The sequence below is a fragment of the Dermacentor andersoni genome, chromosome 6 (assembly GCF_023375885.2).
Source record: "Dermacentor andersoni chromosome 6, qqDerAnde1_hic_scaffold, whole genome shotgun sequence".
Lineage (NCBI taxonomy): Eukaryota > Metazoa > Arthropoda > Arachnida > Ixodida > Ixodidae > Dermacentor > Dermacentor andersoni.
The window spans coordinates 65,080,753-65,099,754 of record NC_092819.1 but is presented as its reverse complement, the minus strand read 5'-3'; the positions used below and the strand labels follow the sequence as shown (position 1 = coordinate 65,099,754).

The 19,002-nt window shown below is 41.4% G+C and overlaps 1 protein-coding gene across 1 annotated transcript; it reads right to left on the bottom strand.

Annotated features, from left to right (window-relative positions):
- Positions 1 to 1,001: 1,001 nt before the first annotated feature.
- Positions 1,002 to 18,929, bottom strand: LOC126522731 (pyruvate dehydrogenase E1 component subunit alpha, mitochondrial-like). Its single transcript, XM_050171517.3, has 9 exons — positions 18,742 to 18,929; positions 18,336 to 18,395; positions 17,476 to 17,649; positions 13,652 to 13,778; positions 9,084 to 9,175; positions 7,328 to 7,576; positions 6,595 to 6,734; positions 5,444 to 5,552; positions 1,002 to 1,511 (listed from the first exon to the last, which is right to left on the bottom strand). The coding sequence occupies exons 1-9, from the start codon at positions 18,790 to 18,792 to the stop codon at positions 1,323 to 1,325; spliced, it is 1,191 nt and encodes a 396-aa protein (XP_050027474.1). The 5' UTR covers positions 18,793 to 18,929; the 3' UTR covers positions 1,002 to 1,322.
- Positions 18,930 to 19,002: the final 73 nt, after the last annotated feature.

The following is a 19,002-nucleotide window of genomic DNA, read 5'->3' as shown; positions in this document are numbered from 1 at the left end:
ATTGTTTACTGGAAAGAGAAGCACACTGAGACACGTATCATTCACGTGCATTTCACATGCTGTTGATAGACTCTGCCGAAGGGGTCACTGAAGTCTACAGGTTTCTTTTTTTTTTTTTTTTTTCAGGGTCAGAAAAGCACGCAAAGCAACTTGAAGCGAGGTAACTATACAACAACATATCCATTCTCTAGGCATAGGCTATCCATACCTTTAGAAATATTTGTTAATTGGCTACCTCCTTCTCTTTCAAAAATATAGTGAAATTTGTCCTGTGTATATATTTAAATATATTGCATATGTGTACAGTGTTTACATTGTAAAACAATGTTGAAGAGAGAAAATACGGATGAGGTAGCCGCCACTAGTGCTTCTAATGCGCTTGTCCTCCTATTGTCAGGATTTGCAGAAATAAAGCGAAAGTATGAATTAAAAGCCATGCACGTCAGTTCCAACAATGATGTAGTAAGCAATCAGCCACAATAAAATTTTAAGTAAAAAGGTTGAGGCAAGTCAAAAGAAGCCTTAAATGATGTGGGTGAAAAAGCTCTAAGAATGACATTTCAGGTGTGTGTGGGGAGAGAGGGGAGGAGTGGGCATCGCTGCCGCCCCCACTATGGAAAACTTCGGAGGGGGCTCGGGCCCTGGAGCCCCCCCGTAGTTGGCGCCTATGGTGCCAGGTGAACCCTTAAAAAGAATGACTGGTCATTCAGAGGCAAGAGCAAAGCCAGTGAAAAAAGAAAAAAGGACTAATCTTGGCCACTCATGCATTACATTTATTTACATTTTCATTTATGTTATTGAAGAAAGATCATGTATGAGCAAAGGTCTATGTAAAAAATTTTCTGGTTTGCCTGATGAAAAGAAAGGCAAATCTGTCACATTCGAGAATCAAACTCATGACCTTGTACTTAGTGACATGACAGCATAGCCACTGAGCCATCAAGGTACTAACATGAGCGAGATAAGTGGGTAGATAAGGCGCAATGAAACCACAGCAGGGGTGTAAGGGGACAGCCCATTTATTTTTACACCAACATTCGCAATTATTTATTTTGCCTGCCAATATAACCAATTAAAATATGTTCTGAGCCGATGCATGCTTTAGTGACTGCATAGAAAGCACTTCCTTCAAATGACCAGAAATGAAGAGAAGCGGTAAAGCATGACGCTAATGTGCAAATGTGTAAAGACAATAAATTTTTTTTAAAAGAAATGGAAAAAAATACACTTTCAGAAAGCGGGAAGTGAACATGGCAAGGGTTAAAGAAAAAGTCCGGGACAATAAATAGAACCCTAGAGAATCGTTATTACTCGTAGCATTGTCACTTGTAGTTGAACGGCTGGGTCAGCCGAAGGTGCTTGTGCTCCGTGAAGGGGGTCGTTCCACGAATGTTTGTGCGCAGCGGATTGAAATAGATGTCTGCAAACAGTTCTTCAAGCGGAACTTCCTTGCTGGACTTTGACAGTTCTGTGGCTGCCTCCACTTCAGCCTTTACCTCGGACTCAACTTTCTGCAAGTGAAGTAAAAAAAAGAAAAGAGAGAGAAAGAGCGGCCATTCTCAAAGCAAACTATCAAGCAAATGACAATTATTAAAATGATGAACATAATTGAAGAAGCTGAAATTTTATTGTCACTTAAAGGAGCAATGATGTGACATGATCAACTTGCAAACTTATTTTTTTCTTTAAATGAGGGACCAAGCTTCTTACATCTTAGAAAAAAATACTCGCGAATGTCAGAGTGCCCTAAATAATTTAGTATAATAGTACTTGTTTCTATGAACCAAATTTGGCGATGTCATAACATAATGGTACAATCGCTCATTCTATTTCTTCGATCACCACGACCGCCACACAAGTGCAGTCAGATGAAACGTGTCCAAGTCACCTCCTTTTTTTCTTTTCTGACAAACAATGTCACTATATTTAGGCTTATCACGTACATGAAATCAACATATTCTCTCTGTCGTGACATCACAATACTGTGAATAATGCCAGATCTTGCATTTCAAGACCAATTTCAGTGTGAAATAAAGACACCTTATAAATGTCTTCGTAGCTTTCTATACTTGCCAAGTGTAGTCCTTTCGTGAGCAAGAAGCATGTGGTAGAAGTACTATAAATTAGAAAATATATGGCAGTACAAATTCTATAAGTGCTCCGGTGTCGAAAATGCTGCACAGAAAGCTATTGTGAGTCCATATATGTTCATGATACATGATAAACACAAAACATTTCACAAAATATTTCAAGGCACTTTCTTCTACCATCTGACACATATGATGATACAGACATCTGTGAGCATAAGAATAACAAGGTAACAGCATTCATTTCATCAACCAAAACATTAGCTGGCAATTATTCACTAGAAAGGCAGACAAACAAATCCTATAGTAATCATAAAGCAAGCATATTTAAACTTGTCCCAACAGGCTGTACGTAACTATGTACCACTGTTTACATGTAAGCAATCATTGCAGTACCAATTCCTTACCTCAACAATCAGTACATTAGGTGGCATGTTCTCCACCATGGAAATGAAAAAACCGGGTAATGTTATTTGATAATTTCAAAATGCTGCAGCCTCTCAGAATGCTGAATTGCCTATAAACTGGTGCAGAAATCTCAAGGCGGTGTCGTCAGCCATCGTTAATTTTTACAACCATCTGGTTGTACTGTACTCTGCTTCATACCTAGCAGACAATGCTGTGGAAGCTACACATGCAGTGTACAGTCAATGATCGCTTATTCGAACACCGATAATTCAGACATTGCTTGATTATTTTGACAGCTCTGCAGCTCCGCCGCTACTCTCATAAACTTATTGTACAAGTACGACCGAAATTTCGGAAGCCTTACAGTGCACTCTGTGATAATTAAGACTCCGACTGCATGGCCACATGCACATTAATATGGCCACAAAGTCAAGCACAATGGCGATATGTTCATGTTGAGACATTGCCGGCATGGTCATCAGCCATGTTGCCGACACTCAGGAAACCAAAACTAGCGAAGACCTATCGATCTAGTAGTTGCCAACAAGAATTCGGTGCTGCATTCATTGTACTTTCGTCTATCTGTAGCGAGCGCATGAAATTGGTCGAGATAAGTGCCTTGATTTTGTTAGCGATGCTTTCCATTCAATTCTATGCCGCTGTTCCCTGTCCATGGACAGCCAGTCCCATTGCTAACCATGTGGAGAATCATTATGACAACTCACGAAGCAGAAAAAAGAATAGCATAAAAGGCATTGCTATAAAATTGCTGCCACGGAATGCCTAGGCCAAGGGCAAGCGATCTGCACACAGCAGCAGGGATTGAAAAACTTGGACCACATTCTTTTATAATCACTTTCAAAAGATACTTTCATTTTTGCATGAGTAGCACCGAAAACCTCTATGGGTGGCAACGTTTCCGCACTGTGATAAGATAGCATGCTTGGCATAGTGCCAAGAATGCCGTCGCTCACAGGCACCAATGTGTCTTGCACTAGCCACACAAAAGACAGTGTGCTTGACACTGTGCCTAGATACCGGTATGTCTTGCGCTAGAGCCGTGCGAAATTGGAGGTATCTCTTAAACTGACAACCCGAGAGCATAGCATACCTTTTTTTGGCCACTTGTGGAATAAAGTCAATTATTTTTGGGCGAATCTGGTATTTCGAACTGCCAATAATTAAATATTTGGCCGTCCCCACTGAGTCCGAATTGTCGGTCAGCGACTGTAGTCATAAAGGTCCCACTCCATACCACTTTTGCCGTGCTTGTCTTGATCTGCGACGCTCTCTATGGTATAACTATACTTCATATATCACATCTAAACCTTTTAGATGCAAGGTTATGTCAAATCACGCATTATTTGTGCACCTTTGTGCTTCGAGTGTGTGATGTATATACAAAGTATTGTTTGCAATCACAAACGGTGCACTGTGGCCATTGGTTGCAGAAATGTGTCACTCTACTCGTTAGGTGGTAAATAGGTTCATATCTGCAATGCATTTCATGTAATAAATCTCATAATTTGCAACATAAAAGTCGGAGACTTACACTTGCACCAAAGTACATTATGCATACCGTATCTACAAGATTGTAAGTCGACCTATTTTTTTTTAATTTGAAAATATGATTTGGGGGGGTTGACTTATAATCGAAACCAAAACATGGCACCGAAAAAAAAAAGCAAGACCAAAGGGATATCAGGGGAGCTACAATGTAGTTCCAATTTTATGTTTGCTCTACGGCCCCACCCGTAGCTTTCCGCTATCCCGCGCATTTGTTTGCTTTTCGGAAGAGTTTTTCAACATTTTTTACAGTTTTACAGTGCACACAGCACTCATGTGGGGAGTATAGATAGTTCATGGAAGAGCAGACACCATGCACGGCTCGAGTGTTTAGTTTCATGCGTTCGATTTGATTGCCGGCCACGTGCTACTTCCGTGCTTCCTCAGTCGTCATAGGTGCTCCGAGTCCACTAAACATTCAGCACTCGTTCACAGTGTGCGTTGAAGAGGGCTGCCATCCTTTACACTGAAGAAACAAATAACTGCGCAGCGGGCCACAAGTTTGATGTTTCTTGATGGGTGGTGTGAGAGTGGCGATGGCAGCAAAGCAAAATTTTCACATGTGACGGCAAGCAAAGAGGTTTCCACGGGCCGAAGTCAGGACGCTTTCCGGAGCTGAAGGCCAAGCTTGCTGCGTACGTCGCCAAAATGCGTGATCGGTCCCTGCCAGTGACGTGCGACATGGTGATAAGACAAGCCTGGATCTTCGCTTTTTAAGGACCTGCTCCACCGTGAGTACAAGTGGCTGTCGGCAGAAGACCGCAAACTCACGCCAACCAGACATGTCAAAAGAGCCTCCCTGATGGCTCTGTGTGGTTGGGTGCTTTCGGCATGGACTTATGTATGTATGCAAATGCACTTATGTATGCAAATGCAGAATTTTGCTGGACGGTGACGTGCTGTGGGACCGTAGCAGCAATGACGATGGCAGCACAAGTGAGGAGGAGTAGTCCAGTGACCATGCCAGCTACTAATAAATTTTCGTTACAGTATGCGCCTGCGGGTATGCTTGTCTTTTTTTTTCCCTGTCACACGCGATATGGGGGGGGACTTACATTCGAGTCGACTTACAATCATGTAAATACGATACCTATCTATATCTTGATTTTAAATACATTAGGCACTGTTTTTTCATTACAAACGTGACCTGTACGAGGCCTCCCTAGCCTTCATACCACTGCCCGATATTTATGAAACAGAGTACATAGGCCTGAACTGTTGATAAGAGTGATGTACTTAGCAAATGACATACTTACAATTCTGAAAAGAATAGTGCACTCAACTTAGCTAAGCCTGGTAGTTCTCCGGGCACTATGCGAAAAGGGGGAAAAGTGTCCTTGCTTCCACAGACTCTCCAGCAACACAGCTGTTACAAAACATACCTTTAACTCATCGCTTGTAACCAACTGTGAGTTGATGAGCTTGTCCTTGAAATGTGTGATCGGGTCCCTTGTTTGCCTCACTTCCTGCACTTCTTCTCGAGTACGATAACTGCAAACAACAGACATCAGAACGAGAAAAACAGAACAAGAATGAGTGGTTGCGCCAATAGGCACGGCAGAATACATCTGGCTTGAAAGCCAGATTGCTATAGAAGTCTCTGCAGGGGTCACTTGGGAGCAATTTATTGATAAACCTATTTGGCCGATCCCATGAGAGTGCAATGGAGTAAACAACAAAACAGTGGCATTATTCCCATTTGAAATACTTTCCTTGATTTGGCAAAACTTTTTTAAAAAATAAAAATAAAATATGCTATCAGTTACCGAGGCTTTCCTACATATGCTATATTCAGTAAAAGTCAATTCCCCTACAGATACATACTATACGCTATAAAAATCCATTGTAAAAGGCCAGACGCCGCAGCAAAGGGTCTGGGTTCACTTTGGCTGCCTAAGGATGAAGCAGCTACGTCAAAGTGCACATGCGTTTTTGCATCATTCAGTCCCCTCAAAATGCGGCCACCATGGCCAAGAATTGAGCTTGTGACTTCAACCCGAGCAGCACAACACCATAGTTACAAAGGTCACCACAGCAGGTATTTTTTAATATAAATTAACTTCAGAAAGGCTGGTGCACAATGGCACGAGGACAGGAATCCATTGCAAGCAGTTCACTCCACCTCTTCCTCTCCTTCCCCACCATCATGATCATCCTCACGTCTTTATTTACGCATCAAATCTGATGTTGTGGGGCACAGTAAAAAAAGCCAATATGTGGCTTGATGGGGAATATCGAATATCAGTACAGCAATAGTTATTGAAACAGAACAGCGTGGTTTTCACGGGGACAAGCAGGGAGAAACAACACGGACGAGCGCTGACTTGCAACGCGCATCCGTGTCATTTCTTCCTGCTTGTCCCCGTGAAAACCGCGCTGTTCTGTTTCAACTATGTCTTACCAACTCGCCCAAACATCTGTTTTTTTAAGTAGTTATTGCGCACATCAGTATCAGTGCTGGGCTTCCACTGAGTGGTTACTACGTGAAGCCCTCTGGTGCACAACCAACTTTCAAGAAAGACTCTTCCCATACCTTGTGCCAGGATCACTCATGCTGTGGCCGTAGTACCGGTAAGTTTCCACCTCCATGACCACGGGTCCCTTGCCCTTGCGGCACATGTCTACAGCAAACCGGGTGGCCTCCCGCACAGCTAGCACATCCATGCCATCCACCTGGGCGGAGAGCAAAGCAATATATCAGGCTGCGAGCACACCTAGGCTTGAATCTCTGTCTCGTCTCCGCTGAACAGAGGGCAGTGCCATCCCTGAACGGAAGTAGAAAAGTGCTCTTCAATAATGCTCCTCAGTGATTTCCGCAATGACGAACCAACTGAGAGACATCCTTCCACTTCATGAGTAGATGCTCAAAATGCCTGGTTGCCCAATTTTCACTCAGCAATCACCAAGGATCATTACTGAAGTACACTGACCACTTCAGTTTATAGGCAACACTGCCTTCTGCTCACCACAGCTAACAAACAGCTCCAAGTCAAGGCACACCTGCGAAGGCAAGAGAGTCGAGGCACTCTTCTGTGATCCCTGTCCCAAAGTGCTTGAGGATCACCTACCTCACACTTCAGTGTCTTCTGATTGGCATCAAAAAGTTTCAGGAATCACCACAAAGCATTAAAAAAGCACAATGGACCACTCTTGCTAATAGGATGTGCTCCCTTCTGCTCGCCACAGCCGAGTAAGAGCTTTGAGCCAAGGTGAATTTGTAAACACAGTGGCAAGCCAACAAACTGAGGCTACAACTGCACACTCACCCAGAGGCCTGGGATGTAGTCACCACGAGTGTAGTAGTCAGTAGAGGCAGCACCTCTTTGGGCACTAGTTCCCATGGCAAAGCCATTGTTCTCACAGATGAAAATGCAAGGCAAGTCCCATAGCTTAGCCATGTTGTAGGCTTCGAAGACCTGGCCCTGGTTGGCTGCACCATCCCCATACAACGCCAAGCAGACTCGGTCTGTGCCAAGGTACTTGTGGGCCAGAGCAATCCCAGCTCCCAGTGGGACCTTCAATGGCAGGAACAAAGTAATGCCCGCGTTGAACTGTTCAAATGATACATCTAAGTACACAACTGATCCCCTCAGATCTGTTTAATCTACACACTTAAATGCATTCATGCAAGCACCTGTGCCCTTTTATTTTTTTATGTACAAATGTGTAGTTGTGCTGCTACAATTGCCTCCAATCATTAATTGTCGGGAATTCAAGACAAAATGATCATTCTTCATGGTCAAGAATCATATAAAGGGTGGACATCAGAGATCGTGCAGTAGGTTAAGTACATGAACTATCCATGCTAAGATAGTTTACAATCAATAGCTAATTCACTTATAAGCTATCAATAGGTTAACTAAATTTTACCAAATAAATTTCCATTTGATAACTTTAACCTATACTATGATATTCTAGATTAGTTTTTTTATTGGCCTGGGTTGCCACCCAGATATTTCTGTTTTGTCAAGGGCCCAGACACATGAAAGATATGCTGTGTTTGCCTGGTTTTTCTACGCGTGTGTGACTTGCGAGTGAAAAATATGGGGAATGCACCGAGGTACTACAGAAGAGGACCCATTTTGCTCCAGTTGTCCCTAATGAGCTGCACTACTTGACCACAGACAAATACTTCAAAATAAGCTCTCTCATCGTTCGTCTTTCGTGGCCTAGCAGCCACAGCACTGTGCTCGTGATTGGGAGGATCATAGTTCAAATCATCTGTTCAAAAAGATTTTTATTATTATTTTTTTCTATTTCCATTATTATATAATTTCCCCTTTGACTTTGGCAGTAGTTGATCCTTACCTATGCTTCTCCACCAGGCCTGACACGGAGGGTTACCGAAAAGGGGGGAGAAGCGACCTAACGTGATGCATGGTGGTAGTAGGTAGATGCCACTTTAGTTACCACAGATCAATGAATAATGACACACTGTTACGGTGAATATGCTGTACTGTATGCTTCCTCATTACGGACTATGTATCAGCTGCTGTGATCCCATTCAGACGGAAGTTAAGCAGCGGTTCTTGCATAGTGTGCATTGCTAATGTCTAGGGACGTATAAAGCCAAGTGTATTCTTCTCAATAGTACCTAGGTGCAGTCCCAAAATTTTCCTTTCACAACTCACACATGCACATAAGTGTCAGGCAATGGCAGCGCAGTTCTCACATGTTACATCCTTGAGAAAAAACTAAAAACACTCACATGGCATGAATTTGGAACAAAATTACTACATATTAACATGGAGGCTAATTACATGATGTGTCTGTATATAAGCACTTATTATTCTTAATCATGTAAACATATATAACCACCCCAAAGATAGAAACAGAAAAGAAAGGAGATAAAGAAAAGAGAGCAGAAGATGAAGTCGCACCACAATACATCATATGCAGAGTAGTACAACCATTACAGAAAAGAATCTAGTCCCACGGCAGACGAGAATCCCAGCACAGCTTTGTGAGACACATATTGAGTTGAAACACTTATGCAGCCATCTACAAAATGCTACTCTGTACCTGTGCGCCAACAATGCCGTTCCCTCCATAAAAGTCGGGACAGTAAACGTGCATCGAGCCTCCCTTGCCTCTTGAGCAGCCAGGTTCTCGTCCTGCAAGAAAGTAGAACAGATTAATTTACCGGTACGTACTGTCCAGCTCTCCTCTGTGCAGTCAACAACATACACAATGTGAATTTGGCAATTCACATGTCATTGTAACAGTCGAAGACATTCACAATGAATTCCGTACAAAGCAGCCCTTAAGTTTCTTCAATTATTACTGTCAATGTCCAAGCAAAATCTAAATCAAACATACGTCACATTCGCTGCCAAGAATACAAGGCGCACATTAGCAACTGCACAATTCAAGAATTACTAAGCATAAAGAATGGCAGACAAAGGCAATGAATTAATATGAGTAAGATGAAAAAGAAAAGAAAAAGCTATCAGTTCATCCAAGGGATTTCCATTAACACATTCCATGTGACCCAAAAACAGAAGAGCTAGGAAAAAATTCTGATAACTTATTGGTAAATATTGCTTATATTTACATATATATGATATATGTCATACGTACTTTCTGTAAGCAAGCACATATGACAATGACAACGATGTTTATTTTTCACATCAGTACAGTGTAATGATACGAATGGGCGTGTGGAAAAAGCTGTCATTTCAACAGCTTGACAAAGTCGCAGACCCCCGCAATGGCATTCACTGCACTGACATAAACGCAATCAGCCTATAACTTTTGAGAAATCATAAAAAAATTGCGTAAATAACAAAGGAAAGTTGTATACAAGAAATACAAGCATATATAATTTTACAGGAATACACAATATACAATCACATATTCCTACAAAATGCAATCTTGTATAGAGACGAAAAAACAAAAAGCACAAGGTGTACATTATTATACAAACATATTTGTTTGATGCACAGCAAGAATGAAAACAAAGCAAACATACTGCTACATACCAAAAACAATTTCCTGCTCAGAAACAAAGAAAAAAAATTTAGAGAACTTTGTTTAGTTTTAAGTTAAAATAACTATGAATAGTTTTAAAAATAGTGTTCTCCAATTGAATCACTTTGCTGTTTAATCTATTTAGTAATCTTGGTACATTATTTTGAAGCATCTCTTGTCCATACGTTGTTCTTACTATTGGTACTTTCCAGCATTCGTTTTTATGTGTTGCATATACACTTACATCTCGTTATAATGAAATGGGATATAATGAAATAATGGATATAATGACGTAAATGAAATTTCCCTTGAAATACCCGTAGAGATTCATGTATTTAAACCCTCCTTCTAATGAAGTGAAATTGTCCTGCCAACGGATATAAAAAAGCTAGATTTGTTTCCGAAACCAAAAGTACCCGGCTGTTGTGTACAGAGTACATCACTTTCCATGAGGTTCTGCAGTCGTTCACTGCAGCCGTTTAAAACTCCCGCCTCCTTGTGTCGAATACACCATTGAGCAACACTAGCCTTTTTCACTGCTGCGCATAGCTGCGCACAAGCAGCTCACTATAGCACTTCTCCACTGACTTCTCTCCTTTGCACATGTCTCGCTATGCAAGCCACCCCACATTATGCGGTTACATGTGGTGGTGCGAAAGATTAGTGCATTCACTTACACTACATGCCTGCACAGCGTGCCAGACATGCAGGTGCAGCTGGGTGTGGCCTCCGAGATATTCCTGGCGCAATCTCAGGGGTCACATCGTGCCATCCTGCATGGCTATGCGCCATGGCCCAAAAAAATTTGCGCATTCACTTCTCACTTTCTCTGTGGCATGGCACGCAGGCAGCCACAGCTGGGCCTGGCCTCCGAGATCTCCCCAGCACAATCTCAACAGTCACACCCAGGCCGTGCCTGCACGAGCTGGACTGTTCCTTGCGGTAGCACAAACAATTTGTGCAGTCACTTCTACGTCTCCCTGCGGCGCACCGCGTGGGCTGGCAGCTGGGCATGGCCTCCGATATCACATTAGAACAGGTGCAATATCAGAATCCATGAGCCAGCCGAGCCAAGCCAGCGTGGTTAAGTTTGCTTGCTTCCTCGATCACACAGCGAAGAGCTGTGTTGTATGCCACGTGCAGCTCGACCGTAACAAGCCATGTGGAAAGTGGAAGTGAAAGACCATCACAATGGAACAGAAGGCAGCTATCTAAAAGCTGTCATGTCAGGTGCTAAGAAGTCGCGTGTCACACACGCCAAACTTTCTTTTGTTGCTTCATTCAAATTTCATTGCATGCGTGGCCATGTAGTGGTCCTGCGGGCTGCAAACCCATATTCTTATTCCCATGTTTACAAATGTACACCCTATTGTGAATATATTGCAGTAAATGGCAATAATGGATGTAACGAAGTAACAGACATAGCGAAGCAACTTCAGCTCCTCCTCCAACTTTGTTATAACAAGGCTAGAGTGCACAGTGGTATTGTTTTGTAACTTGGCAAGTTGCTTATGAAAACCTGATCCAGTTTTTAACTCTTGTTTATATGCTCTACACAGTCTGTAATCGTACATTGTTGCAACTGGCATCACCCCCTACCTTTACAAAATGAATTCATGCACATGAAAGTAACTAGGGACATCTTCAATTACATGTAGGAACCTCTTTTGCAAGACATGAATGTTGTACAGATTTTCTTGAGTAGTGGTAGCCCAAACTAAATGACAGTAATTAAGCAGAGATTGAAACAAACTGTTAAAGATAAGCATCAGAACTTTATGTGGCAGTATATGGCAACTCCGATAAACAATACCAATTACCTTTGACAGTTTTACTGCTAAACAATCGATACGTGTATACAGGATAAGGTATCTTGAAAGACGACATGCAACATTTTAAAGATGGCTATGATAACGATAGGCAAAGAATTTAGTAGAATGGTTTTATGACCAACATCTTTAGTTTTACAGTGAAATATCATAGGTTTTGTTTTGTTTGTATTTAACCTAAAACTATTCTGGCATGCTCATTCGTTTAATTTCTGTAGTGTTGAATTGGCTTCATCAATTAATTAATCAACTGAATTTCCTATTATATGCTGGTATCATTATCGTAAATTATATATTTTGCCACTGAGTTTATATTGATGATGCCAGTAACGTAAAGATTGAACAGAAAGGGGCCCAGGATGCTACCTTGTAGCACACCACAAGATATGGCAAGCAGACTGGAGAGATCCACTGTCTGGACACAGTACTGTAAATAGGATTTAATCAAGTGTGCAGCTTTGCCATGGTAGCCACAGCATAAAAATTTCTCAATTAAAAGAGAATGGTTTACATGGTCAAAGGCTTTGGTAAAGCCCACATAAATTCCCAAAACCAATTTTCCTGGTCAAATGTTTCCACTAAAGCACTTTAAATAGCTGTAATCATTAGCTATGCATGATCACAGCAAGCACATTTCTGAGCAAGCTACCCAAGTCAACAGAAAAAAAAGGCTAAAAGTTTAGAAGTCAGCACTAGTACAACATACACAATAAATTTTGTATCACACACAGAGCTACGCACCAGTCAGCATATAGTATTTCTTCCCACAAATCAAAGCCCTTAATTGTTAAATGTTGACACCTCAGAATCATCTCATCTGTTATTCCTTTTTATTGTGATAGCAATTATATGGTCACTCCAGGCGCATTTTTGCCATCGCTGTGATGTTCCTCATAAAGTTCAAGGGCAATACAACATCCGCGCGCCACATACTGCATGCGCGAGTGGAAGCATGCGAGCATGAGCCGACAATCGCAGCTCAATCTCATGCACTCAAGGGAGGAAAGTGGGGAGGAAGCGCACTGTTTTCCGTCACAGAACCAGGGGGAGGGAAGGTATAGGAGGCATTGTACTTCAGCAGCAAAACGCGGTCGCATGGGGTTTATCTAGAGAGCGATCTGCTTTTGAGGCAGATCGCTCTCTAGATAAACCTCTCTATGTGGGCCAATGGCTCACAGCTTTGCATGTGCTGTGTTCTCGTAGCTCAGTTTGCGTTGAAGCGATTGACAGAACTAAGGTCCCTTCGCTCGCTGCTGCTGCCACACTCCCTCATGCCGGCGTTTTGACAGCGAACGTCCGCAATCATCAGTGATATGTGCATGTTTCCGTGTGCATACTGACACCATGCTTGTTAATTAACAAGCAAGTGTTTACAAGCTTATATGTTCGATAAAACTACCATCCTTACTTTATATGGCTGTCTGCTAATTTGCTATCATAATCGATGCTTCGCCTTTAGGGCAAAACTGCAACTTTTTTTACTTCTCACAACTCTGCAACACAACAATACCGTCAAACCCCCTGAAATATATATATACACATATATATATACACACTACGCCTTCCTACGTAATAATATACTTAATACCCATGGTCAGTATCAACAAAATTAAAATGACACTAGCCAGTCGGGTGTACACTCAAGCTTCCATGCCCCATCCTGTGTCTATTTCAAAATAGTTATAGCAACTGATCAACAACAAACATGCTTGATAAATAACTACTACATGAACGAAAATGATCGCCCAGTAAGGCAAAAAACTGTCATTAGCATAAAAACTTGAAGCTCACCAGTTAGCTCACAGAGGACGCCAGGCATGCTCACACCTCGCAGGTAAGCCCAGCCATGTGCGCGGTATGCTGTTATGACACTGTCCCCCTTCTCGAGGACTGCCTCCATACCTACTGCACAGGCTTCCTGCACAACGACGCAAACATAGTCACGGAAGCACTCCGCACCAATTTTTTTGCAATAACACATAAAGGGCAAAAGAATCAAGAGCTACACATGTGTCAGTCTTTACAGAATCCCCCACGAGGAATAGCTGTTTTACCCACTGATTCAGTGCAATTATGTGTAATATCCTATGTAAAACCTGCCCAAACCTGTTCAGGGAGCGGCAAATGTAGTGCTCCAGTATGCTCTAATTAAATCTTTGCTGCTGCTCTGTCTGTGGTGGCAACCTTTATTTTGGACAAGGTCACCAAGCCACTGCACAAAACACTCCATCTTCAGGGAAAATTAGCTAACTGATCATGATGATGCTAATTATAATGATACCGTGCTCGTAATTCTGCCTTCTTTCATGTTTTCATTCTTCCTTGATGTCTTCCATATTATCTTGAAACTGCAGCTTTACGTTACAAATGCTTGCTAAAATTATGAACTTTCTTGCCAAGTATGTACCCAACATTGCTCTGTCTTCCCACATGGTTTCATCATAAATTTGCCGAACAATTTGGTGGCAGCATGCATCTCTAATCAAATATAATTCCGATCGTGTTCTCTCCTGCTAGCAGTGCACTGGTTCGATTCCACAAGCAGCGGCAACACACACATAGATAAAAAGAAAGGGTAATGATTTTTTCGTTAGTATTCATCGCCATCACATGTAACTTTTAGCCCACTTATACATGTTGCTGCTATTAACTACCACAATCTACATAGCCTAATAGGTAGAAAAGTGTAATGCAGTACCACTCATTAATAAGTGTAGTTAGTTCAATTACAGGATATTAGTACAGATACGACATTAAGGTGGAGTAGTGCTTGAAAGCAGCTGCGTGTCTAAAAAAGAACAATACCAAAAAGTGGTGTCAAAATATGATCTCACAAAGAATGCAAGTCGTCAGCACAAGAGGGACAGGCATAGTGCAAGCAGAAGGCCCACAGTGATGTAACTGAGCTCCAAACAACCCTTTTGTCAAGAATATCAATGACCAGCACACATTGCAAAAACAAGGTTTTCTACTTCTCGTACAGTCAATGTACTTCATACTGAAGCATAGGGGAATTTAGGTTGATGGTCGTACATTCCTTATTGCCATTTTATAATGCACATTTAACGCCAACAAATCCTATGATAACGCAACAACAATTGACAAGTATGCCCATATACACAAAAAAAAAACACCACAGCTGAGAAGTAGGGTTGGTAATATTGATGACTGATTAATCAATTAAATGTATCCCGCAACACGATTAATCTTCATCAATGTTCACCTTTCATTTAATCGACTTAGTCGATCAGGCCTCTTCAACTTCAATTATTCGTTTTCAACAGTTTGACAGGAGTGGTGCGAAAATTTTGGAATCGTACTGGAATGGCAGCGTGCAAGCAGCGACTACGCAGCTGTTTTTCCTAGTGATGCTGGGCCAAGCTCTTCCTCCACATGCCACTATGCTGCCCAAAGCTTGAAACGTCCTCACAATTCAAGGCATACTATAGCAACCCAGTGGTTGATCGTCGTGCCACCCCCACTCTACTAAAGACGTGGCATGGCATGGGCGCCGGTTCGGAGCATGTATCTGACATAGTGATGGAGTTCATGTTGATTCAAGCAAATCCATATTGTCCGAGCATCTATTCTAGCATGCTGGTGGTGTGGCCATTCAAAGAAGGTGCCAGTTTCACCCAAACATCCCAGCCAATTGACATTCCTTCACTCTGTAGAAAAGAGCATGTGGTTTAAAATCCTAAGCCAGTAATTTTCTTTTCCCCTGTGCATATTACAATTTCTTGCATATATAAGTTGGACGTCAGTTTCACTTTTGCCATTCTTCTTATTTCTTAACTGTACTGTACAGGGATTCACCAGTGTCACCTATCTTGTTTAATTCTGCCCTAAGTGCCATTTTGTAACATATTGTTTCTCTTTTGAAAAGCCACTAGTTCCAACTATGTTTAGTTGTTATAACAGGTTAAAGATTATCATTTATAAAATATTTATACACTTGTGCTTCATACTTAGTTCTACCTCTCAAACATTAAAATAGGGTCCTACAAAAGCAGATAACTGTGTTTCAAGCTTCTTAAAAGTGCCCAGCCAAAATTTCTATTAATCAATTAATCGACAAAAAACTGTGCATTGAAAGCAAATAATTGATTAAAGGCTAAAATTACGAATGATTAAGCATTAATCGAATAAAAAATTAATCAACCATCTGTACTGAGAAGGGTAACTTTGATCGAACTACATATTAAAATCTTAATGTCAATTTTTTTCCAACGAAAAATACATGCAAGCTTACACCATCATAATTTGCTTTGTATTGTTTTTACCTCAGGGCAATATTTGTGGGCTCAATACAATAAGCTGAAAGGGACACCTAGTTTTCTCACTGCTCATTCTTTACCTTGGAAAGAAAACTGCCTTGCATTTTATGGCAGCCTGTCAAACAGCTGAAGCGTGTCTTAATGTGAAGTCTTAATGTGAAAAAAACATAGGTGACATAAGAATTCAGCTTTTGCTTGCTTAAGCATCCCATTATAATTTATGAGTTCTTAAGCAGCATGTCATGAAATCGCAACAATGAGCTAGAAGAGATTAAGGGTTCTTTAGTGACCCTCTTTAGGCTTTCAAGCTATTCAGAGTGTATGTCTTAGGAATATTGCAATTCAGAACTAACTTGCTGTACTTACCATCAAACTAAGCTGCTAAAAGAACATTTGGGCTACTTTAGAAGCCTAGATAACATTTAATTTTTTTCTTCTTGCAATCCATCAAGAAAAATTTTATGTGAAATCAATTGAAAAGTCTACACTCTGCTAAATTACTATTTTGGCTACTAAACAAGCCAAAACTTTGGCAGACCTAAAGTAAAATATGATTCAATGTAACTATTGGTGCTTTTAAGACATGATAGAAGTGTCTTTATGATTTTAATATATCAAGAGAAAAATTCGACAGATATTTCAGGGCTAGCTAGAAACAGGGGGCCACTCTAGCATGTTTTACATTACAGACGGTAACCAAGCTTATTTGAGGCCTACAAATAAGCAAGACCATCCACCATCCAAGACCATGATAGAAGTGTCTTTATGATTTTAATATATCAAGAGAAAAATTCGACAGATATTTCAGGGCTAGCTAGAAACAGGGGGCCACTCTAGCATGTTTTACATTACAGACGGTAACCAAGCTTATTTGAGGCCTACAAATAAGCAAGACCATCCACGACTGTTTCACTCTGTAATCTATTTGTGAACATGGGTCTACACAGATATTTCATCCAATCCTACAAAATGAGATTAGGCCTTCGCAAGTTCAGGGCCCTGAAGATAAGGTGTTATTCAGCTCCAACAGCTGCTGCAGTAATAAGCCCCCAACTTTACAGACAGTCACATATTAATATGTAATGAGAAAAATCAAATCAGAATGAAAAAAAAGAGCTGGAATATCAGTGCAAGAGATAAGCTCGATAGATGAGACTATAATTTAATCTTCACTATGCAATGCAATGGCATTTTTATTGGATAGCATCATTAAAATTCTTTTTACTTATCGAGTTCATGCTTGAAATGTGACATCCTTGTTTCATTTGCCCCCGAGTGTACATGCAAAGGTCATTCAGAATGCCTGTCATATAAAGCCACATTTGTAAATGCTTTTACCTGGCCAGAATAAAGGTGGCAAAACCCTCTGATGATTTTTGATTTATACAAGCTGTTGGCTGCCGCTTCCAAGCGACGAATTGCAAACATCTGCTTGTAAAACTTCAGTCCATCTTCCCTTGTGCAGGTTACATCTGTTGATGGTCCTTTGTCCAACTTGTGTAGCTTGTATGGCTGTGAGGGGGAAGCAGAGACAGCGTGTACGCAACGAGCAAAGGCAAAGAGGAGGACATAGCTAATAAACAGAGTTAAGACCTTAGCTTCACAAAGCTTGAATTAACTCAACCTCCTGGTCATGGCCTTGTTATTGGCCAGAGATGCTGGGGTTAAAAGGCTACAGATAAGCTTTTTTGGCTTCAAAAAGTGCAAGGCAATGCCTTTTGGGAGGTGGTTAGGATTTCAGTTCCATAAAAGTACAATAAAGATTTGAGCAGAAATTATGAGAACTTCTGGCTTATGGGCAAACAAGGAGGCTATTAAGTCGGCTAATAGGACAATTACATACAATATGCCAAAGTGCACAGATTCCGTGCCTCAAGCAGAGGTTCAAACTGTTTGAAGTGCACTCCTCATTACCGATGTCCTCATGAAGCAGCTTTTCTCAATGTTGTGATGAAGCAACCACTAAGAGCGTTTACCTATATAATCCCTTCAGTTCAGCTTCTGGGGCTTTGATGTATAACCTAATCGTACTTTGCTGGGTCAGATGTCCCTATAAACCTTCAATCGAAGACCACTTCAATATGTTGAAGCTATGGAGCAGGAACACAAGAAACTTTGAACATGACATAGGGAATATATATATATATATATATATATATATATATATATATATATACATATATATGTTATGCTATTACCTTTGTTTGAAACGTCGCTTCTGAGGCATTTCGCTTGCTAATAACTGCGAAGATGCATCTCTGCAAGAGAAGATCAAAACAGATAAGTCATAAGGTGGTAATGTCCCAAACGCGACACTAGCGCAATATCCCCTTCGGCAGAAGAATTTGACAAAAATGACATAACCGAAGTGACCGATCAGACGGGGTTAATGACGGCAGTGCTTACACACCCACAATACGACATACACATTCACGCAAGCATATATATATTCACTGGTGTACAGAAATCTGGAATGACGTTGGGGTAACAAATTAGAAGGTATCATAGTTCCTCTCAATAAATCAGGCGCCGTACAAATATACAACACGCACACATAAACTGTGTTTTCGTAAAAGCCGGCTGTCCGGCTTGCATCACGTTTACCTTGTGTCCATTGAAGACATCGGAGACGATCCTCCCCACGGAAGAGTGCATGGCTGCAGGAACGGATTGCAGATCAACATACACACATCACCTATCCACAGAATTCCCTGATCGCCGAAGCTGCAGCAGCGCACCGATAAAGACCCGAGGACTTCGGTCCAGTAGCAACAGCGCTTTCGGCTGCTTCTAGCTGCTGCCCGCTGCGACAACCGTAGAAGTCGCAAGGTCGGTCATACGACCCTTCGCCGCCTGGTGGTATTT